At 38.5% G+C, this 24243-nt stretch overlaps 1 protein-coding gene across 1 annotated transcript in view; it reads right to left on the bottom strand.

Moving 5' to 3' along the window:
* The window catches only part of lamc3 (laminin, gamma 3), a 99955-nt gene that overhangs the window by 60385 nt on the left and 15327 nt on the right, over window positions 1–24243 (bottom strand). The window contains exons 3-4 of the mRNA XM_051412810.1: window positions 12446–12576; window positions 10505–10671 (exon numbers count right to left, since the gene is read on the bottom strand). Of these exons, the coding sequence (XP_051268770.1) occupies window positions 10505–10671; window positions 12446–12576 (298 nt within the window). The remainder of the gene's footprint in view (window positions 1–10504; window positions 10672–12445; window positions 12577–24243) is intronic.

The raw sequence follows: 24243 nt of genomic DNA, 5'->3' as shown, positions 1-24243 counted from the left end.
AAAAGCTTTTTATTAATGATAGCACACTGTTTTGTTTCCAATATGTATTATCTGTTTCATTATTATTATTGTTTTTATCTTAGATTATTGTTGGGTATTTTATTCTATTTTATGTTTGTATTATTTTAAATTGTCTTAATTTGCTCACTTCATAAGTTTATTATTATTATTATTATTATTATTATTATTATTGTCAAGGTGTGTCAAATGTTAATTTCATATGTGAATGGAAGCGAGGAAAATATGTTTTTTTAATTATGTCTCCATCCTGAAATGAGTTTAAGGGCAAGATGAACATCTGGCCTCGCATCCCTCTCAGCAAGTTCCAATTTTTGTTTTTTAATTACTTGCTGCTCCTGTTTCAGTACTTTTTTTTTTTTTCCTGTTTTTATTTGGACATTTGGTTTGGTTATCTGGACTGATAGTTATGTGACTATAATGTTTGGGGATTATTTCTGTCTATCTTTTAATGTTGTAATGTACATTAACAGTCTTTGATGCTGATGCCATGTTTTCCATCTAAAGGAATGAACAATACTTGTACCAGAACAGTTTAAAGGTGGCATATGTGGGATGAAGATTGCATATATACTATATGTGTGCACTGCTTGTGGAGGGAAACAGAGCAAATCACTTGAAGCTGTTTTTCAACAGATTTACCCACAAAGACCTCTTCACAGCTTTCCACAGTTAGACCATCTTGGCCACATTTAGGTCTGCCTGCCCATGACCACCTCTTCCACATGCTACCTTCAAATCTGTCCTTGGGACCACACAGACACTGTGGAGGTTCCATACAAGTAAAGGGGCAGACAGCTCTACACTGAGTATGAACACAATAGTGGATAAAGGATTTCTTCAAACACTATGCCTCACATAGTTTTGAATTATCATTTTTGGATGAGAAATATAACACTGCAGGATATTTTGTGGTGACCTGCAGCTTTCTCAGCCATAAATTCTATTTTCTCAATTACACGGACATATTCTTGGAGTTGCATTATATGCTAAGGTGAACAAGTAAAGAGAAGAAACGGAAATGTGACTTTAGTGCTTTAGGCATGGTCTGGTATGGTTTAAGGGTAATTTTATGGAGCCACAGTTGCAGTTCTGGTTGTTGTGTTTCTGTGTCTCCTAGAAAGTATGTTTTTCAGCTGCTAATGTGAACCAGAAAATATGTTTGGAGAGAAACGTTGACCTGAACCACCTGAGTTTTTTTTTATTAACATAACAATGAAACATTTTTAATGTGAGTGGCAGCATGATTAAAGGTTTTAATAGGTCTGTTTAGGCATTCACATCTCTTACTTAAGGTTAGTGAAAGATTAAAGGTTACATATTGAAAAGGTCAAAAGTGACTTTAAGCAGAGGACTATATACATTAAGCTGAAAGCGAGATCTTTCCTTTACCTTAACAAAACAGGTTTTGTTACTTAAACCTAACCACATATATGCAGGTTCTGGTCTTTGGTATCAAAGTTGATATATGTTGTTGCCACAGGACATAATGCAGGCAGCAATTATGTTAACCTCATAATGTATTAGGTATTAGTAATGTAATGTTTCTAAGAGATGGGGTTGGTGTTAATGATAAAAGCTTCTGACAGCATTGTGGTATGAATGGTCACAAATCCACTGCATTGTGTCACACATGGTTTGTTAAGTAAAAGTGGTCAGTAAGTCAGGAAACCAAAAGCCAAGAAGGGCCCTCAACCTAAACTAATCTGAGTCACTCTTCTCTCCAGATTCTGTACAGCTTTACTAAAAGTGGTCTCCACCACAGAAAAACTTTCTGCATCGTCTCTTTGTGGAAAAAGGGATGGCCCAGCGCCTTCAGGGACAATGAGCCAGGGTACTAACCTCTCTTGAGAGGCCAGTCCTGCAGCACTTCAGACTCACGCTGAGAGCTTCCAAGGACTCTTTAATTTGCATATCATGCCCATATAGGCATGGACATCGCTCATATTGCTCCTTGGGGGCTTTGTTTTGTGAAGATTAGCCTGGACACATAGAGACAGCCATGTTCTTCTACATCTCCAGTGCTTTTAACAGCACACAGGCCCTTATAGCCCAAAATAAACTCTCATTGCAGTATGGTGTATCAAAGTTGATTTCAGTCTTGTTAGTGGTGTCGTCCTTTTGATAATTAAAATGGTGGTGTTAACTCCACATTAATATGAGCATAACTGCAGCATTAATATGAGCTATATATGTTTGATCACAGTCTTTATTTTAAATACCCAAAACACCAGCTACAGTGATGCAAATGCTTCCTGAACTACCAATCAAATGATATAATGTCAAATATGAAAGTAATATATTATGTAAAGAATGAAATTATAACAACAAAAAGGGAACTCATTGTATGTATTAGTTGGGATACTGAGACCAAACTCTGTTGTATTTGGTTGCCTGGAATTGTGGAAGTTTAGTGGTCAGTGACACCAGTAAAAAAATATGTCAGCGAGAAACAAACTACACTTACTTCCCCTGACTGAATTATGAAATTTAGCGCACAGTGCATCAGCTGTCTTTCAGCAGCAAGGCATGATTTTAGGAAGCTAAAAAGGGTGGCCACCTCACCTTACCTGCATGAGAGGTGATGCAATTCACCATCTTATTGTCTTCTGCCCTTTATACGAATAATTTCTTCATACTGTTGCAGAATGCATTGCAGAGAGGGACCAAAATCCCTGGAGGCACAGTAATTTCTCTTTTTTACATCTAATTTGCTGGACGAATGAGATGTCGGACAAGCCAAGAGAATAGAGTACCAGCAGTGATAAGAAACCAGTCTGTGAGTCATCATTCTGCAAACATATCTGTGCGACCTTTAGTGTACTATTACAGACAAATCAGACCTCTACCTAATCCACACACTATTCCACCTTTTACCTTTGTGCTTAGGTTAAGATGTGAATTTTTGATAAGAGGCCCTGCAAAGAATAATGCAATGGAAAATAAGCTTAACACTCAAAGCAGGGGGAAACAACTAGCCTATTTTTTTCATTTTGACAGAGTATACGTTTATTAAGGTAATTTACTCATTAACTTTAATTTCACATAATTATGACAGCTTTTGCTATAGTTAGGAGCCATATGCCATTGCTAATACTAAGAGAGGAATCTAACATGTGGCTGCTCAAATCAGAATCATCTTGATCTGGAGTATAAAAGACACAAGTCTCCATCATGTTAAATTGATCAAACTGGATGAAAGAAGGCTATTTTAAAGCTATTATAATCCAAATACAAATGGAAACTAATTAACTTGATTTGATGCATTTAATTGACGCTTAGTGGGACTTTAACTCAGCTCATCATTTAAAGTCACAAGGTTTCAAGTCAGAAGAACAAATGTAAGTTTTAGAATAGTCTGAACTGCAGTAAGCTGACTGGAGACTTTTATTTTAAGCAAATGAAAGAAGAGTATATGACTAAAAGTCCAGTACAATGTGGGCTTTTATATTGTATAATCTAAGCAGTTAAAGAACATGTAACTGATTAAATGCTTTTGTTCACTTCTCACTTTCCCCTACCAAAATCAACTCTCTGTAGTTACAGCTGTAGGTATATAAAGACGGTTCCAAGGCACAATTAGCTGTACCAAAAATATATTAAATATAATAGGGCAGCCGTAGCACAGGGTGTATAGTGGGTTGTCCATTAATAATAGGATTAGTGCACCCTTGGTGAATAGGTGAATGACAGGCAAATTGCAAGCACTGTCTTCTAAGGTAGAAGTGCAGTTAATTTACCGTTACTCAATAAGTAAAGCCTTTATCCCCCACAGCAAACTCTCTGTCCTGACTTCTTGCGGCCAGCAGGTAGTTGAGTTTACATGGAGTGCAATTGTAATTCGGATCGTGTGGATGTAACTATTTGACTGTTGAGGCGGAAAGGACTCAGCAAGAAATGAAGTGGAAGGATGTTGACAGGTGCCAATTTACATTTTGGCAGGTAAGCAGGAGATTTAAGATTTATATCACACTGCTCACGACACATTCTTAGGTGGAAATGCACTGATGATCAGTGCAACTGGATGTGATTTGCATGTGAATGAGACTGAAGTCATTCCAATTTCAAACTCCAAAATTGTATAGATGGTTGAACAATAATGCAACATGAGGAGTCGATCTCCCAGCGCGAAAACACAAAAGTAATGGGAGTAAAATGTTCAACCTGACAAGCCTCCTTGTTAGTTCAAAGTGCATAGTCAGCTAATTGTTTCCAGCGATCTGGTTAGAGCAATAAAGTGGTGAATGGTTTTGGACAAAAACAGATGAGGATGAAATGCCTGTTTTAAGGTAAGACACATCAGATTGTTAATGTGGTGATTCAATTAATATTTAAAACATTTGTCAGGTGCTATGATCAGTGTTCAGGAGATCAGTACCTGCATTTAGAGTTTCATTGTGTGACAGCTGGCAAAGGTTCAAACTGATTGTTTTGATTTGAGACAATGTAACACTTACACATTCTCAGAGAAATTCAAAATCAGTGCACAGAGTCACTTTTCATGATCTTGTAGGGTGATAAATAATTCAATTCTTTATTGACAGTTTCTTGTGAATAAACTTTCTATACAGGTTGCTGGTTTTTAATTATTTGGTTTAAGTCCATGTATAAGTTATCCTGACTTTGTCTGTAAATAGGATCAATTGAACACAATATCTACAGAAGGGTTTGAGGTTGAGATATGTTTTTGTTTTTTTGTGTGTTTTGCATTGTACTACTATCTATCTATCATCTATGTAGGAGCTTAAACATATTTTTAGGCTTAAGTCTACTTCTGTATCCATCACATTTTACAGTAGAAGTGCTACCAGAAGGCTGAGATGTTATGTATCTGATATTTCTACAGTATTATGAGCCGTGCTATTGATATTCAAGAAAATGATCACAGTCACCCAGCTACAACCACAGCCTTCAACCTCAAATCAGTGGCAAGAAAGGATTTAAAGAGTCTACCTACTGGAACAGCCTCAGGCTGAGCTGATGACAACATCAAACAAACATCGGAAATCATGAAGACCCGCAGCAACCTGCTCGGGCTATAAATGATTTCAGTCTCAGAGGGGGAGAGTCTAGATGAGAATGACATCTCATTGCACCCCCAATACACAAACCAACAACTAATGCTTGCACAACCCTTTGCATATTTCTCAATACCTATTTTAAGAACAGCAGTCCAATATCAAGTTTTTATAAACAACCTTTGCTTTTTGCTCTTTGAAGGAAGTTCTAAATGTGAGGCAGTCTACATAATAAATATCTTAAATTACAATAATTACAATTGACATGCGGCCAGGATATACTACTAAGATATGAGAGATGCTGTTTGAAGCATTTCCTTGAAGACAGAAGCATTTCTTGTTTTGTAATCAACCGTCTACCCATTTGCACATGTTTATCTAGAGACAGTTTCTTTAAGATTGAATACCAAAGTCCCTAATGCTATAGCAGACATATTAATGGTAGAACATGGTATGATGTTGCTGTCAGTTGATATTTAGTACAGCAATATGGTGGAAACACACTGTATCTTTAAAGCAGGTTGGTATTGTGTCATTGTATGTGGGAGGATTACACAAATTTGCCTAATTGACCAAAACATTATAACGACACACTCCATCAAGGGTCACCAGTGGGGTTACTTTAACATGTTTGAATTACTGTGCTTGTTCACTAGTATTTCAGGCATTCTAGTTGATGCAGATTGTCACTCATCTAACAATACACTCATGTATCTTGCCCTGACATACAGAAGCTTTCAGAAATGTAAAGCTTGATTCATGTCATTTGCATGTACAAATATCACACATACTACACTGACTGAGATAAAAAACAGCGTACTGTAATTGTATTTTTCAGGATGTCTGCATGTGATATGAGGTTATGAGAGAATATGAGAGATAACAACGAATTTGAGTAGTAAGTTTCAAATCCTTGCAGTTAGATTTATGCACGCAGTGCCAGAGGAACATGATGAAGAGAATTTATAGTTGAAGAGTTAAAGAGGCAAAAGACAACAATGCAGAAAATAAGTAGTTTATTAACTCTATGTCACTTTATGTTTATTTTGTAAAGTTCAAGTTTTATCTTAATTATTGCCTTATTCTTGGGTTCCATGTTTTTCTAAGCCCCAAAAGGTCATGAGTCTGTTATAGTTTATTCTCCCTGCTAAAAGATTATTTGCTAAAATATTGCCTGATAGAGACACTTGACATTTTTGCCAGATGTGTTGGAAACTGTCGACTTTTATCAGCAGTGATAGCATTCATTGTAAATAGCCAACATAATTGCACTTGCACGTGTTTTGACGTACTGCCACCTTTCAAGATGTCTTTTTTGTCCCACAATAATTGGAGTCGATGTTGCCAAGTGTTTGTGAATTAGGTGCTGCCTCCTATTTGCATGAGTGCACCATATATATAACTATATCTGGTCAGGTTCTGTTGTTGTCGTGTTATCAGTTTTTGTTGCGGTACTGTGCTCGAGTAAAAGGTTTTTAGGAATTGCTATTACAACTATTATACCTCTAGTATCATACATCTCATAATATATCCTTTTAGTGTTTCTGTGTACTGCATTGGCATGCTAACCAAGATATATCCACACAATTTAAGGTGTACAAATAAGCATATTTCCCAAAATATTGAACTTTCCCTTTAAGAAATGGGCTAGTTTGCATATTTGCTTTCTTGCCAATTTATATGAGAAGATCGAAACCACTCTCATGTCTGTATGCTAATAGCTACTGCCAGCAACCAGCAAACTTTGCTAAATACAAAGACTGCTAGCCTGGCTCTGTCCAAAAGTAACAAAATCCAGCCCCCTCTAACAAAAGTTTTTTTTAACAGAATAGATAAAATAGTCCTAGCCCTTTTCAGACCTGCACCCCTTTACATTAATCTGACCACAATTTAACATGTAGTTCTCATGTCTGTAAAAGCATCCTTCTTATTTTTATGTAAAAGTCACAACAGCATTCTTACTAGGGTGGAGTAACATTTTCCTACCACTTTCACCATGACACAAGTCTGAATTGAATGCTGTCAGATTAATGGAGAGACTGCAGGGGCACAAGGTGAAACATGGGAGAGAGAGAGAGAGAGAGAGAGAGAGAGATTAAGCACGTCTTGCATTATCTTCTATATATTCATCACTGTAATAAGTGTAAATCATTTTAATTAACTAGGAAATACTGTGAAAGAGCCAGTTCTCATGCTGATCTTCTCTGATTGACTAGTCTATAAAAACTATTTTCCCCTTGCAGTGCTACTGGTTCAAAAGAGGTTAAAAAAACATGTTAAGAAAACTGACCAACAGTCTCGCTACATATTTCCAATGTCCATTAATGTCAGCTTTGTGGATGAATAAATTAATATCCAGCTAAATGCTTTACACAGAGCATGTTAAGACATTAAGAATAAAACAACAGCTTACAGGTCAACTCCCCACAACACTTCTATCATCCATCCGAGATGTCATGTTCAGGTTAAGTTTTCATCAGCTAATTGCAAGTCTCTGAATGCTGACCACATCAACTATGAAAATGAATATTGCAGTTCCATATGTTTTCCTTAAAAGCTGTGCTAATTAGTTCTTTAGACAGCTGAGGCCCTTTGATGTATTTTAATGGAGTTTTTATAAAATAAAAACAGGCATAGATACACAAGTATTAATCTCACATCTTTGGATCTTACAGAGAGAAAAAGATGTTTAAGATGGACAGTAACACAGCAATGTGTGGCCAGCACATGTACTTTCCATACATACTGTAAATACAATAAGTTAATTACAATGAGTAAATAAATGCATATTATTTCCTACAACTGAAAAATCTTGTCACCCCGTAACACAGACAAATCCTCCAGATCAAACGACAAAATCTTTCATTTGTCAATGCCCTCTGGAACAACACACAGGTATTTTCTGATCTGATCACTGTGTCATTATGGTTGCAAGAATAATCACATGGTTAAGATTATGATAACGATGCTTGTTTAAAAAAACTGTCAGCTGGAAACTATGAACATCGGCCTCCTGTGTTAAAGTCCAGTTTTTGTTGATTGTAATGAGATACTGTTACAATAACGTCACCTGACTTCCTCCTTTGTTCCCATCATAATTATTATGGCTGCTAGAGAGCTTTGTCACTTGAATGCAAACAGATGTTGTTTTGGTGCATTTGCTGAAATGACTGACGTTGTCATTTTTCTTGGGAAGAAAGTCTTGTAACACTTGTGAATGCTTGTAAATATGAAAACATGTCTATTAAACTCCTGACTTTATTCTAATCCCTGATTTCTTCATATACTGGGTTATAGATCTAATAGCTCGACAGACAAGGTATGTGACACATGAGACCTGAGACACTGGTGCTGTGTGCATTTCGTATGGATTTTTAGAGGTTAAAACTGAAAATTAAAACAAAGCATGCACATCACATGTGCTAACAGGTGCTATGATTAGCAGGTGGATACACTAGGCTATGTAAAACATAGGCAAATACAATTAAAAACAGCACACATATCAAATGTATTGAATTTCAGAAAATTAATGCATGCTCTGAAAATAATATGAATAATACGACTTTCCTTTTTGCTTTCTCTCTCAGTTCCTGCAAAGCCAAAGATCATGTTCCCTGTATTCGATTAGGCCTGCTTTATATATTCTGAAAATACACCTCATCTCTCTACCTTATTTCACAGCAGTCTAAAATTACATGCAGCCAAAGCAGTCTCACACTGCAAATGGTGGTGCTGCTGCTGCTGCTCCCCCAACGTGATATCAGGTATAACTAAGGGTCTCGGCCCTCTCAAGCCTACAAATGTTTCATACCTTAGACCTCTGACAGCTAAGCCTGTATTTCTTAGCATGAAGACATCTCTCCCATAACTAGCAAGCAGAGGGAAGGGATCATCTTGACATTGGCTCACCTCTTGGTAGTAACAAACAGGGGTGTAATAACAGCATGTGTAGACTATATAGCAGTTTTTATATTACAACACAGCACAGCAAAAAACATCATTATAAAAGTAGAGACAAAATATAAAATATTCATTTTGCCCAAGATTAAAAGTTAATTTTGAGATAATTTTGTAAAGCAATTTCTTTCAAAAACTGTATTGCAAACTGAATACACATTTTCTCTAACTTTCTGTTATATGCTAAATCGTTTTATAATCCTTGTTCTTGTTTCTTTTGTGGTTTCGGTTATACCTTGTTTAAAAGGTAGTTATCCTTTAAACCCTTTAACATATGTATCAAACTGTCTAAAACATTTAAATAATACAAAATCTCTTGGGATCCCCTCGGATGGGACGCCCATCCTGACAAAATTCTTAACTGTACTAAATATTGATTATGATCTTATTAGCCTTAAAACATAAAAACAACCTTCATTTAGTTTATATTTCACCCCTTGGTATATTTAGTGTATTTAATTTTCGTGCTTATCATAACCACCAGCAGATAAAACTATGTCCTTTGTCAAAATGTGTTTCCCAAACATGGAAAAAATATTACTATGCCCTGACACAGAAATATTAAAGGTTGGTGGAGCAAACTGAGGCAAAATGAGTTTTGTGCCAGATAGAGATGTGCAATTACACTGAGCATTCATTATTATGCTTCCACATCCTGCGTCTCCTTTATATGGCGTGTGTTTATTTATTAATATACTGCATTGATTAAGTTGGGTGCAGTACTCTATTTAAGACACCATCTGCTTGGAACCAAGAGTAAGAGTAATTAAAACAAGCTTGCTGCTTAATAGGATTCAGCAAAAAACAAATACAATTTGTGAGCCACTCTGCTTTATGGTTTTTATCCCTCAGCCAATTACAATTCATCCTCGACAGCATTCAGTAAAAGTGCACAGTGTGATGAGCCAAACCTGATAATACTCGTGCTAATTCATACATACATAAGCTGTGAACTGGGGATGCCTGTAAACATATGTGGATATTAACACATACCAATATCCAAAACAGAAGCTGAATAAGCTGATTTAAATATACACACATCTTCCAAGGGACCAATACTTATAACATTTACAAAAAAAACCTCAAAAAAACATTATGTGATGTAATGCAGCCACAAAATTAATCCAGTTTGTTCTTGATAACGGAGATGTGGTGGCAGAAAAATAATCAAAAGCTGTGTGAAGCTGGGTTCAGCATAATAAAATACAATTTAATTTACAGCATAATGAGAATCAACAAAGTTCAATTTCTATGAACACTTGATTGCTGTACTGATTGTTGGAATGTAATCTTTTTGTGATGGAGTGTAGTATCTACTCACTCAAGCGATAAATACGGAAGCTGCACGAGAGGACATCAAAATTTCAGGATATATTGGAGATTGATGTAAGGTTCACTGATGGATTTTATGCTACCTTTGACAGCTTGAGCTTGTCACTTGAATTCAACACTGCTCTGTGGATTTTGCAGTAAGCTGGTTTGTGACAGGAGACCAGAAGTCGGCTACTCACTTAAACACTCGTTGGCGGACTCCCCAGTGGCCCTGGCCCAGGGTCTATCCTGGTAAAAAGGGTGACATCTCTGACAGTCATCTCCCACTGTGTGATGTTGGCAGGAACAGACCAGGCTCCTGTGTTCCCCCTCAAAGCACTCGCTGGCGTGACCGTTACACTTACATCTGAGGGAAACACAGACAGATGTAAAACGTGCAAGTACAACTTTTCCTATACACACTCCCTCTACCTCTCTGCTTCTCCTTGCTGACTCAAGTACAGACATATCTATGCACACAGTGAATGGAGTAGAAGGCAGAGGAGAGGGGAGAGTGAAAGGGTGTTTCTACCGTAAGGAGTTGTCACTTCCTATTATTTTTCACGGGCAAAAACATGGCCCGGATTGAGATGGGGTTCTCATTCCCCTTCAGCAACTAAACTATTCAACTGTGCACTCGGTGCTAATATGCTCACACTGTCCAAGAATATAAGAAAGAGCAACAAGCATCTCTAAGAGTATTAGTGTGTGCAATTTTCAGCCTATATTTACTTTATAACTTTTTCTGTGCACACCATCTTCCAATCAGTGCATGTTGTATAACTTAATATGATAATCATTAGATAAATGGGATTTATTAAATCCATTTTCACAACCAGATAGTTTATATCTGCTAATTTCCTTTCTCCCTGCATTTGGAAAGCATATTATTTCCTATGAAGCACGGTGGCAGCTACGCATTGCTGTGTGTAATATTCCCTGGCAGTGGCGCTGGGTTTTGTCGAGTGGTTGTGATAGGGGACAGGGACTTGTCGCTGAGTGGCAGGCTCTGTCAAATTTAGCCAGCTGTCCCGGATCCAGACGTACGCTTGCCTGAGGCTCAGACCCAGTTATTTCTGTTGTCGCTGAGACAACAACAACCTAGTAACTCCAAAGTGCTTCCAATCCACACATCATATCTCTCTAGTAGAGTAGACTTGAGTTGCTCGTAGATAATTCTAACTGAATATGTCATGAAGGGAGAGACCACCTGAACTGTGCAGGCAGCATATGCGTAGTTCAAAAAGTGAAAAAAAGTTCTCATGTTTTACCAGAATGAAAAGATGCAGAAACAGCATTTTTCATATATGTGGACTGTTGCCACCAATATTATAGCACATTTATTTTCATAGCAGTCCACCTGCTTGCAGTAATATTCTGTATAAATCACGAACAGTCTTTTACAGCATCCGTGAGTAAAACTGGCAAGAGGTGAAGTGTAGCACGGAGGTGTAAAGGCATGTGTACAGAAAGCACTGGTACAAGGCTAACATGTTGTCATGTGGGTCTCTCCCTCAAGTGTTGTAGCATTGGTGGGTAATTTGTCATGCCGCTGCAGTGATCCTAAGTGTTTATGACAGGTGTCAGATCAAATTTATATTCTTTCTGAAGGCTTCATCTCAACTACTTAATCGTCCACTTCTATCTGCAGCGCCAAGGTGCAGCCTGGTCCTTGGCGCCATGTCCTCTCTCATTACTTTGAGTAATAAACCAAAAGAAGTGGAAGGAGGATGGAGGATTATCTTGGTTTATATTCATCTGATGGCGACTTGACAGACAGTAAGGTGTTTTTTATCAGTTTTCCAAACAGCTGTCCAGGATAGGTTTTGATTGCTCCTCTCCTAAAAATGTTCATATATGACATGTTTGCGTATTCACTTACATTTTGGAGTAAAGGTTACTCTGCCCATATATGTTTAGGTTTAAGATACCTCGAAGTTGGAAATTCAAAACCACTGAAGCAAAAAAAAAACACCAGGACAAAATACACTTTAAAATGACAGTTTTTCAGTTGTCATTTGGTGTCACAGTCTCACAGGACAAAGCCTGAGCTAATGTGACTCATTTTAAACATTTCTGAAAGAATATTTTCTTTGCAGGGTGAAACTGTCCTGGGAGGCACATTTTCTGGTGTCTCTTACCTGCCACCCACAGAGAAATCAGATATGGCATAGAAGTACGAGCGCAACACTTTAGCGTCCTTGAAGAACTCGTCTCCAAAGGTGTTAAGCCTGTCCAAAGAAATGAGCAGGTCAGTGGCTGTCACCCATTCCTGGAAAAGAAAAGAAGGTGGGGAGGAAGAAAAGACCAACAGGGTGAGAGAGATGTTAGAAAACACATTTGTAGGTCATCCACTTCAAAAAGGTGGAATGAAAGAGAACCAGAGGGGGCATTGTGTTGACTGCTGCCAATCTTGGAGGCACAAGGAAGCAGACAAGAAGTTAGGAGGAAAAAAAAAAAACTGGGCTTTAGTTAAGAGGAGGGAGGATAGGTAAGACCTAAAAAGACAGGGCAAAGGAAAGAAGAAGTTGGAGTGGAGAGTTGGTGGATCAAGAAAAGTGTAACGGCAGGGAAGAGAGCAGATGTAATGGGGAGATAATGATTATGGTGTAAGGAAATTGAGTTAATGTCAGAGAGAAGGGTAAAGAAAGAAGGGGATTAATGGAGACAAAAGCCGAAATATGAAAAAAACATGAGAAAAGAGACAACACTGCAGCACTACTTCAGTATAATGGATGGGACGTGGCAAAGCTCCTATCCCTGATATGATTTAAGCTCCTCTGTTTGAGCCAACTGCAAAGGTAAAGACAGGATGAAGCAAGAGTGGGAGAAGAAAGTGAAGAGGGATAACACAAACAGAGGAAAGGCAAACGGGAAGTGCAATAGTGGGGTGGAAGATAAAAGTGAGGCCAGGTAAAGAGAGAACAAATGACATGAGGAATCTCTTACCAGTGAACAGAAGCAACTTTAAAACAAATAGCTGGAGAGAAACTTTCTGTCTGTTTCTTGGCTGGGACTCTGTGGCAGTCCTGAAAAAGCCTGTAATGCTGTACGTTTTGAAGCTTCTCCCCAGAGGTGTCTTTGAAGTGTGGCAATGGGAGAGAAGGAGATTGGAGCGGATGGGTCTCAGACTGAAAACATGTGTGATGAGTTCATTCATTCATGTTCTTCTCAAGTGTTATAGTTTGTCTTTGTAGTGCTAATGCCTATCAAATAGTGCTGGACTGAATTGGACTGGGGGGGTTTTTGCCTACAAATCATGTATACTTTATACTTTACCTTGTTGTTTTGCAACGCATACCATATATACTATACCATATATTTTCCATGGTGTGGCTCTAGATGCGAGATGCTATTCTGTTTTGTGTGAAATGCCTCAACAACTGTTGGATGGATTACTAGTGTCCACCTCAGAATAAATTGTAATAACTTTGGTGACCCTCTGACTCCATCATCAGGTCAAAATGCAAAACTAATAACATTCCCATCAGCCACATTGGTAGGCCTACTTTATGTTTACTGTAAATTAGCAAATGTTAGCATGCTAACATGCTAAACTAAGATGTTGAACATGGTGAACATTATACCTGCTTAATAATGTTAGCATTAGTGTGAGCATGTCAGCAGCTCCCTCAGTAGATATAAAAGGCTCATTCTGGGGTAACAAAAACACAAAGTTTCTAATGAATATTATAGTCAATGTATTGTTATATACTGGACATTTGAGGCTGATGATCCTTTCCTATCTGACCATTATTTAATAACTTTTGAATTCATACTATAAGATTATAAGCCATTAGGCAAAACTTCCTACAGCAGATGTTTATCTGACAGTGCTGTAGCTAAATTTAAGGAGGAGATTCCTTCAGTGTTTTCAATGCCATGTCTGATAGTCCTATAACAACTTTAGTACCTCTGAAATTGATAATCTTGTCGATAGTGCTGCAGGCTCACTACGATCAACATTAGACTCTATTGCTCCTATAAAAAGGAAATTATTAAAACATAGGAGACTAGCACCTTGGTACAACCACCAAACCCGCCAGTTAAAGCAAATAGCTAGGAAATCTGAAAGGAAATGGCGCTCTTCTAAACTATCAGAATATCGCTCAATTTGGCAAGATAATCTAAAAACTTATAGAAAGGCCCTCCGTAACGCCAGAGGAATCTATTATTCAGCACTAATAGAAGAAAATAAGAATAACCCTAGGTTCCTCTTCAGCACTGTAGCCAGGCTGACAGAGAGTCACAGCACTATTGAGCCACATATCCCCATAACCTTAAGTAGCAATGACTTCATGAGCTTCTTTTATAATAAAATTATTACTATTAGAAAGAAAATTAATCACCAACTGCCATCAACAGCTATCAGTGGCTCTCCAAGTTCAGGGACTTTTACTAATGTAAACTTACATATATATTTAGACTGTTTTTCTGCTATCGATCTTCATCAGTTAACTTCAATAATTTCTTCATCGAAGCGATCAACCTGTCTGTTAGACCCGATCCCAACTAGGCTGCTTAAAGAAGTTGTTCCCTTAATTGGCACTTCTTTACTGGATAAGATTAATCTTTCTTTATTGTCAGGATATGTACCACAGTCCTTTAAAGTAGCTGTAATTAAACCCCTTCTTAAAAAGCCCACTCTTGACCCAGGGGTTTTAGCCAACTATAGACCAATCTCTAACCTCCCCTTCCTCTCTAAGATCCTGGAGAAAGTAGTCGCCAAAGAGTTGTGTGACTTTCTACATAACAATAGTTTATTTGAGGATTTTCAGTCAGGATTTAGAGGTAATCATAGCACAGAGACAGCTCTGGTTAAAGTTAATAATGACCTTCTGATTGCTTCTGACAATGGACTTGTCTCTGTATTTGTATTATTAGATCTTAGTGCTGCATTTGACACCATTGACCATGATATTCTTTTACAGAGACTTGAGCATCAAATTTGCATTAAAGGAACCGCACTAAGCTGGTTTAAGTCATATTTATCAGATCGTTCGCAGTTTGTACATGTTAACGATGAATCTTCAATAAATACTACAGCTAGTCATGGAGTTCCACAAGGTTCTGTACTTGGACCAATACTATTTACTTTGTATATGCTCCCTTTAGGCAACATTATTAGGAATCACTCCATTAACTTTCACTGTTATGCAGATGATACGCAGTTATACCTATCGATCAAGCCCGATGAAATTAATCAATTACCTAAATTACAAACATGTCTTAAGGACATAAAATCCTGGATGAGCTGCAATTTTCTGATGTTAAACTCAGAAAAAAATGTCTTTCTTGTTGTTGGCCCCAAAAACCTTAGAGACTCACTGTCTAAAGATATAGTTACTCTAGATGGCTTTACCTTGGCCTTTAGCACCACTGTCAGGAATCTTGGAGTTATCTTTGATCAGGATTTGTCATTTAACTCCCACATAAAGCAGACCTCCAGGACTGCCTACTTTCATTTACGTAATATTACAAAAATTAGACACATCCTATCACAGACAGATGCAGAAAAACTAATCCATGCATTTGTTACTTCAAGGCTGGATTACTGCAACTCTTTATTATCAGGTTGCCCCAATAAGTCCATTAAAACGCTCCAATTAATTCAAAACGTTGCAGCACGAGTACTGACAGGAACTAGAAAAAGAGATCACATCTCTCCTGTACTAGCTTCTCTGTACTGGCTCCCTGTAAAATGTAAAATAGAATTTAAAATCCTCCTCCTCACCTATAAAGCTCTTCATGGTCAGGCCCCTTCATATCTTAAAAAGAGCTCATAGTACCCTATTACCCTCTAGAACACTACGTTCTCTGAATGCTGGTTCCTATAGTCTCTAAAAGTAGAACAGGAGCCAGAGCCTTCAGTTACCAAGCTCCTCTCCTGTGGAACCAGCTTCCAGTTGTGGTTCGGGAGGCAGACACCCTCTCCACATTCAAGAGTAGGCTTAAGACGTTCCTCTTTGATAAAGCTTATAGTTAGGGCTGGATCAGGTGAGTCCTGAACCATCCCTTAGTTATGCTGCTATAGGCCTAAACTATCTGGGGATTTCCCATGGTGCACTGAGCTCCTCTCTTCCTCTCTCTCTCTTTTTGCACTCATTCATGTCCCATTAATGCATGTTACTAACTTCACTTCTTCCCCGGAGTTCTTGTGCTTTCTCGTCTCGCAGGTTCTTATCGATCCTGGTGGAGCCTCCTGCCATGGTCCTGCTAGATTGCCATTGCCAATACTGTTGTTACTGTGCACCTGTTTGTCTGTCTGTCTGTCTGTCTGTCTGTCTGTCTGTCTCTCTCTCTCTCTCTCTCTCTCTCTCTCTCTGTCCTCTCTCTCTGTGTCTCTCTCTCTCTCTCTCTCACCCCAACTGGTCGAGACAGACGACTACCCACCTAGAGCCGAAGGATCTGTCCTAGGTTTCTGCCTTTTGACAGGCAGTTTTTCCTTGCCCTTGTCGCCAAGTGCTTGCTCACGGTGGTACTGTTGGGTCTCTGTAAATAATGCTATAAAGAGTTTGGTCCAGACCTGCTCTATTTGAAAAGTGTCCTGAGATAACTTCTGTTATGAATTGGTGCTATACAAATAAAATTGAATTGAAATTGAATTGAATGATGACATTTTTGTAATGTAAAGTTACAACTTTTAACATAGAAATGCAATTGAAAGCAGGGACAATTCTGAAAATTAATGTATGAAAAGAGCATGGATACTCAGTATTGCAATAAACAAACATGGATGTTTTGAAAAGGTATGAAGGACATGACAACATGATTTTAGTTTTTTCTATGAATTAAAATGTAGTGTGTAATGTGTAAATGTGTAAAGCAGAACACACAGTCCCTGCTGACATGCTGTTATTCAATGATGACATCTAAAGCAGCCATCTTTCATAGATTATCAGTCTCAAGCAAGTTTTAAATGTCTGCAAGCTGATTTTTATATACTGCAGAGAAAGGAACAGAAATCACTGTCACTCTCTGGAAGTTATAAGTCAGTCTAAAAATATTTAAGTTTAAAGTATTTGTAATTAATAGGCTTAAAAGCATGAAAACAGCAGGCATAGTATTGTAGGATATAGAACCCCATAATCTGTATAGTGAGCAATGAGCAAATGTGACAACATTTTCATTCTTTAACTACATAAAACTATTTTAAACAGTACAATTAAGCATTGCTCTTTCTTCAGCAAGTGAAGAAAGTGGCTTAATTGGTTAGTAGCACATATAACACAGATGACACTACTGGGCCCTCTGAGGCTCTCTTCACAGGTACCTATTATGAACTCTCTTAATAAAAGGCTTAAAATAGCCTGAGCAGCACTGCCATAAAAGTTTAGAACTAAGTTATTTTCAAAGAGCTGCTTCTTAGGGGCTTTCTTGTTCTGTCAGCGTGGCAGCCATCCCCCCATTTCAAAGGAGAGGGTCTTGGGATTCAGACCACCTGCATGCTCCATGCCTGCAGTTCTAAGAGACATACTGCTGGGGCATCAAGAGGTCATAGCCCCTTATTGGAACATCTGGTGTGAATATGCTACACATGTGTTCCTGATTGGTTTAACCCTTGCATGGATGGTGTCAGAAAGACTACTGGACTTCAGTGCCACCTGTGGGTTAACTTTGTCTGTAAATTCTAATAAGAAGACTATTCACAGTGGAGTTTGGATGTGCATTCAGTGTTACAATGTATATAAATCTCTAATCAACAGGCCTTTTAAAAGAAAAACTTTTTATTTTATTTTATTTAGGTCAGCGGGTGGCTCCTTTGCAGTCAAATTCTGGCTGCTCTGCAATGGCAACTCATCCCAGCATTAGTGTTTTTCCCTGAAATGCCCTTTCACTTCACCTTATACCTTGTCTCTTTATTTTCCTTTCTCTCCCAGTGCCAGCCTTATCTCTGCACTCTCCTGCTAGTTGGAGTGCACTTCAGGATTCCCAGACAGTTCTGTGCAGCCAATTGAGGAGCTGCTATAGAGCTGCTATTTTGTAGTAACCGTAACTACAGTGTTGCAGAATTGAGTGCAGTTGGCTGGCATGCTATTGTTCCGGCCCTTGCTTATCGACTTTGCCCCTACTTGACATGGCTCTACTGGCTAATGGAGTTTGGACTACACTGAATGACCCTGATGCACTGCAGTTGCCAGGGAAAACAGATGCTCACTCTTCATTTTAACTTGCACTACCTTAGATATGACATCATTTTCATCCATGTGGAGTTTGAGATTGGAAGCTTGGCTGCAAGGTAAAAAAATGGAGAAATGAGGAGCAATAAGGTTGAGAAAATAGACCGGGGTCTAAGTTTCCAATAGAAACAAGTGGTCAGAATGAAGCACCATATGCTCAAGGGATAGGAAATGGCTCTTGGCGCAACATGCTGCAATATGCAAAATGTCCATTTTCTCTTTGATTGCCCACCATTTCTTGCTTGTCACCCATGCTGTACTTGTCTAGTGCTGGTACTTTCAGTGCCTTCTCTCCTGAAATATATTGAAATGAGCATCATGTCTTCTCATGTTCTCATAATGATAATACCTGCCCCATGCACAATAAGTGAGGAGTTCAGCCAGTGAAGGAATTGGGCTCATAAATGGGAAATAGGCAGTAGGATGGCAGGGAAGCAAAGGGGCAGCATGTTAAAAAAAAATGTTTTGAGTAATACATTTCCATATAGCGTAAAATAAAGTTTGCACATTAAGGATTGGGATGGCGGTGGCAGGATGGCCTAGAGGTAAAACAGGCCAACCAGTAACTGAAAGGCAACTGGTTAGATACCCAGAACCAGCAGGAGGGTGCACTGCAGCTATGAGCTGGGGATTGAGGGGTGGCTGGTAACACGTTTATGGTGCCCACCATCTCTGCCTAAGTGTGTTGCATTGCAGGTGAACCTGAGCTCTGACCACTCAACCCAATCTCTTCACAATGCTAGTTGACAAAAGATTAAAACACTGTGGTGAAGGTATAACTCCAACGTGCACAATGGGTAAAACGAAGTGTTGCAGACAGAGTGAATGCTATAATCACTTCTTTTTAGTTATAAAAACAAGATTTAGAGCCTACAGCCATGCTAATGGCCATGTGAGGCTGTACTCAGGCACAGCACTGCTGAGTAGACAAGCCCTGGCTCTCACCACTTTCAAGTCAAAGCTAAAATTTTTTACACTGCCTACTCTATAATGGCTAAAAACTTTCAGCTAAGCCTCTAAACTTTCATTTTATTGTGAGGTTCTTGTTGAAGAGAAGGATCGATAATTCTTGTATGCTTCGGGCAGTATGATCTGACGTAAATATCAGATCAACAGTAGAATCAGGCAGGACAGGGGATAAGAAAATTCAAGAAAAACATGTATTTATATATAAGTGGGAGTATTTGTTGCATTCTTTTATTTTTCTACTTCTTCATCATTTTACTTGATTTGAACTGCACAAGTATTTTATCCTTTGTCTGTCTTGTCTGTACTTTTGCATTATTTCAAATTGTAAATATTTTTTATCTTTACTGTAGTTTTGTTACTCTGGAAAGCAATTTGGGTTGCCTCAGTATATGAAATGTGCTATACAGCAAAAGTTGCCTTGCCTTTGAGCAAAACGCTAACAGTAGCATTCTAACATCATCTCAATAAAAATGGCTGGGAATGTCTTTAGTTTTTCAGGTATTTAGTAAGAAACCAAAGTACTGGACTAACTGAAATCACCAAAGCTGTTAGAATTCATCCTGAGGGTAACATGAATTATTCTGTAGATGTGAAAATATTTGTATTTCTTTACAAAAGTTGTTCTTTGCTGCATTCTGACAACAGCAAGACTTACTGTAGGTAGGGACAGACAATTTGTATATCAATGCACACTGTACCGTGTCAGTATGTTTTTAAGGTTTGATCTGCCCACAAAAAACTCCATAGTAGAATAATAATATGTGAATCTGTTACCTAGAGCCTAGTGCCCTAGACTAGACGATTTGTTGCTGTTATTTTATTCGGTCTGTCTCTAAGCCATGGGAAACAGACTTTTATAATGTCTTTCATGTGATCAAGTCTCGACTGAAATTCAGTGTTTCCAATAAATAACAAGGAACGGACATGACCTGCCCTTTTGTTAAATTGTTAAATAAATGATTAGCACAAACCGATGATCATTAATGTTAAAATGTATGGCATTCACGCCTCTGCTAATGAGGGGCCATTCTGAATATTGGTACTGCATTGCAGCTGTGTGCAACATTCAGCTCTCAAGCTTTAACACACACATAGATGATAAAATGTTTTAAATGCAGTGTTAGCATTTCAAAATTTTTACACTCCAAACCAAAGCAAATACTCGCTTCCATTTATCACAAAGTGCAGGACCATTATCATATGGACGAGTTATTAGTTATGCTTGGTAGAACAGTGCTAATTGTGTAAGGAAAAGCAGACATAGTTCCAAATATCACTTACTGCACTGAAAGGAAGCAGTTTCTAAGGGTTAATTAGTAGTCAGCCCATTACGTATTATTTGTGCAAACCACAGCAAAAGCTTAATTAACTTTGATTCTCACTCCCTTGGAATTTGGGCTCACAATGCTACAATGATGCTGACTTAGGGATAGGAGTGGCAATGAGCCAGTCCTTTGCTTAAGACAATAACGCTCTAATGATCAAATGAGCAGGTACACACGCGCGTAGACACATATCAGTTCGCACACAGCAACTTTTGTGACGTTATCAAACACAGTTTTCGAGGACATCTCTGGGGCTTATAACCTTCACCCTCACCTCTAAAATACCTCTTTTTTTCTCCATGTCTGTCTCCTTTCCTTTTCCCCTCTCCCCTTTTCCTGTTTCAGTGTATTTCCTTGAACTCTGAAGCCTCTGGCTACAGGCAGCGACGGGGAAAGAGAGCAGTGTCCCTCATTCCAGAGTTAATAACTTTTTAATTTAATTGCTTAAGTTCACTGTGCCCTCAATATGTATTTTTCCCCTTTTACTCATTGTCATTCAATGCTGGAGCTCCAATTTGCCACACAGCTTTCTAGAGGGAAAGAGAAGGGGAGAGAGAGAGGGAAAGAGAAAGAGAGAGAGACAGGATGGACTGGTGGTATGGGAGACAGACAAACCGTTTTAATGGATGACTGAACAAATTAAATTTGAATTCATGCAGCAGCTTTCATCTTCTGCGTGATTATTGAAAAAAAGAGAGCTTTACAAACTTGACAACAGAGTCCCCTTTGAAGTAAGCCATTACTTCAGAGAAAACATCTAAATGGCGTGTTACAAGGTGAGTGTTGTTTTTTCCAAATAAAAATCATTTGGCAATGAAAACACAACACATAAGATCGCTGTTATAACACAGAATACTATATTCATGCAGAAGTACATGACAAAAACAACTGTGCATTTAAGTGTCACCAGTTGTTTTTTTCCCTGATGTAATTTTGCTTTGACCTCTCAAAATGACAAGGAGATATATTTTAAAAGCAGCAGATGAAGCGTGTGAAGTGTCTATATTGAAAATACGCGCCCCTCAGACTGAGGCACAAGCGGCGACTCTGCAAAGGGATTAAAATGCTAATAAAACAGGCAGGATGCAATTCCTGTTTTAAGCCTCATGAAATATGCATGGCTCTGTATGAGCCATATGCAGAGAGAATGGCACACTGACATGCCACAGAGAGAAACAGGGATCATTTTATGCTCTGTTGAGAGAGTGTGGTTTTAACCCCTGACGCAAATGCCCAACCGTTACCTCCCTGCAAGAAAAGCCGATCGATAAATGCAATTTCTATGAATAAAAATTCCTCAACTGATCTGTCCACGCACTATTATCTGCCACTGAAACATTTTAAGAACATATGCTTTTACTGTCCAAATTTAATGTACTGTACTACACATCAAGACTCATTCAAGAGTATTCATTCATACGAATGTTTAATTTAAAATACATCCCTTGTAAAACAAAGCAAAAAGTCACTGGTTAAAGTGTTCTGATAGTCTGGCATAAAAACACAGTGTCAGTCAGATGGACAAATATGGTATGCTATGGCCTCCTTTGTACCCCCAAGGGTTTGATTTTACTGCATTAGCTGGATCACTGCTCATGTCTATCGAAATGCAATATTGCTACAAACAACAGCGAAAAAAAACTGGGCAGTAAGTGCCTGGGGCATTTACTCTGATTACATCAACTTTATGAAAAACACATTCTGCCTGAGCAACAGCATTCACAAATTCAGAGACTTAGGCTTGTTTTATTCATTGAGGCTAATCGGTCATTACAATCACAACAGCGACATTTCTCCTGCTTCAGCTCTTCGGGATTTGCATTCTGAGGAATAAAGGAGTTCATTCTGAGACACCTAACTGCAGGGTATTACAGATTGTTCTCCAGCTCTTTTACCTCCATATGACTTGAGAAAAGGTCAACTGATAACAGAGACAAGGTGAGGTCATCACATGTGGCTCATTGAAAGCACAAAAGATTCATAAAGGTCCTAAAATGTGACACTTATCTCATCCTCCATTTATTACCCTTATCCCATATTAGCCATAGAAAAACCTCCCAGTCAGCCAATATTACATACATATTGCAATTAAATGATACTCACACAAGGTTTGACTTAATGAAGAGGCAACTGAAAATGAAGGTCTTCTTCAGGGAGCGTTGTTGCTGCCAGTGTGCTATTTAGCAAGATTGCAAGACTCATAGATGGCAACAGATGTGCTGACTTGATATGTGGGCAAACATAATAATAGGATTTATTAAAATCTGTTGAGACTGTGACATAATTAAATTGTATTCAACAAGACTATGAATGCACAGCCATGCTAGCATCTCTGTGAGGCTGCACAGCGGATGTTAAGCTAAATACTAACATCAGTACTAACATTTTGATAATAACAATGCTACTATTTACCAGTTTAGCCTGTTAGCAAATACAGCTCTAAGTACAACTGAAGCTGATGCAACTAACCTTGTGAGGCAGCTGGACTTGCAAGATCACACAATTACACTAGAATCCGATTGTTAGGCTTCAATGTATGTGTTTTTGGGCCAACTATAGTTGAACCGGACTAATCCTTTGATGCAGTATTGGCAGCAATAGGGGTTGGGCCCCTATTGAAGAAGAACAAAGAACGGAACTGAAGGCTTTTTTCAATGGAAAAGATGTTTCTGCTTTTGTGAGTTTGACTACGTTAAAAGGTTCATCAACCTGAGCTCAAGTTTGCTTGTGATAGGAACTGATAGACAAATGGTTCATCCAATCACCTGCTGAATATTTTGTGAAAGTGCCTGCCCTTTTCCAAACAATTTCCAATGATAACTTCCCATATGCTTCTGTGTAACACACCATCTGGCGCAGTCAGGTTAGTCATAAACTAAAGCGTTGTGCCAATCCATCTAGTAGATGTTAAAAAGTGCTACAAGAAAAAGTTAGGGAGTCACAAACTTCTGCAAATAGCAGGTGCTAACAGCATAGTGGACAAATAACTGTGTTGACAGTGGAGCATCACATTGGCCCCCATAGCTAGCAGATCTGTTTAGGTGGGCTTCACCACCGGCTCCTAATGTTCCCAGCAAAGGCTCCAGAGAGGCTCCTGGAAGTTACAGCAGCCAAAAATGCTGCATCCCAAAAAAACAGCCTGCAGTACTGTGGTAACAAAAACTAGCCTACAGGCTTTAAAATTGAAATGCAAATCTGGACACCAGTACCCAACACACTCAACGGACTAAACTGGACTGTTTGATATGTTTCAATGTTTGAAAGTAGTATTGATACTGAGGATTATCCCAGTGAAACAAAGCATTCACTATTTACACTAGGCTGTTTGGACTTGTGTAAAGGGTTGTATTTATTGTTTAAAACGAATAGCTATTACATCCTTGCATGTATTTTCCTCCCTGTTGCCCTCTCCTCACTCCTTTTTTCATCACTCATCTTATATTCAATAAATAGTGCTGTTGTGGG

Source organism: Dicentrarchus labrax, unplaced genomic scaffold (genome assembly GCF_905237075.1).
Source record: "Dicentrarchus labrax unplaced genomic scaffold, dlabrax2021, whole genome shotgun sequence".
Lineage (NCBI taxonomy): Eukaryota > Metazoa > Chordata > Actinopteri > Moronidae > Dicentrarchus > Dicentrarchus labrax.
Note: the sequence above shows the minus strand (reverse complement) of the source record. Positions and strands in the feature narration are given on the sequence as shown.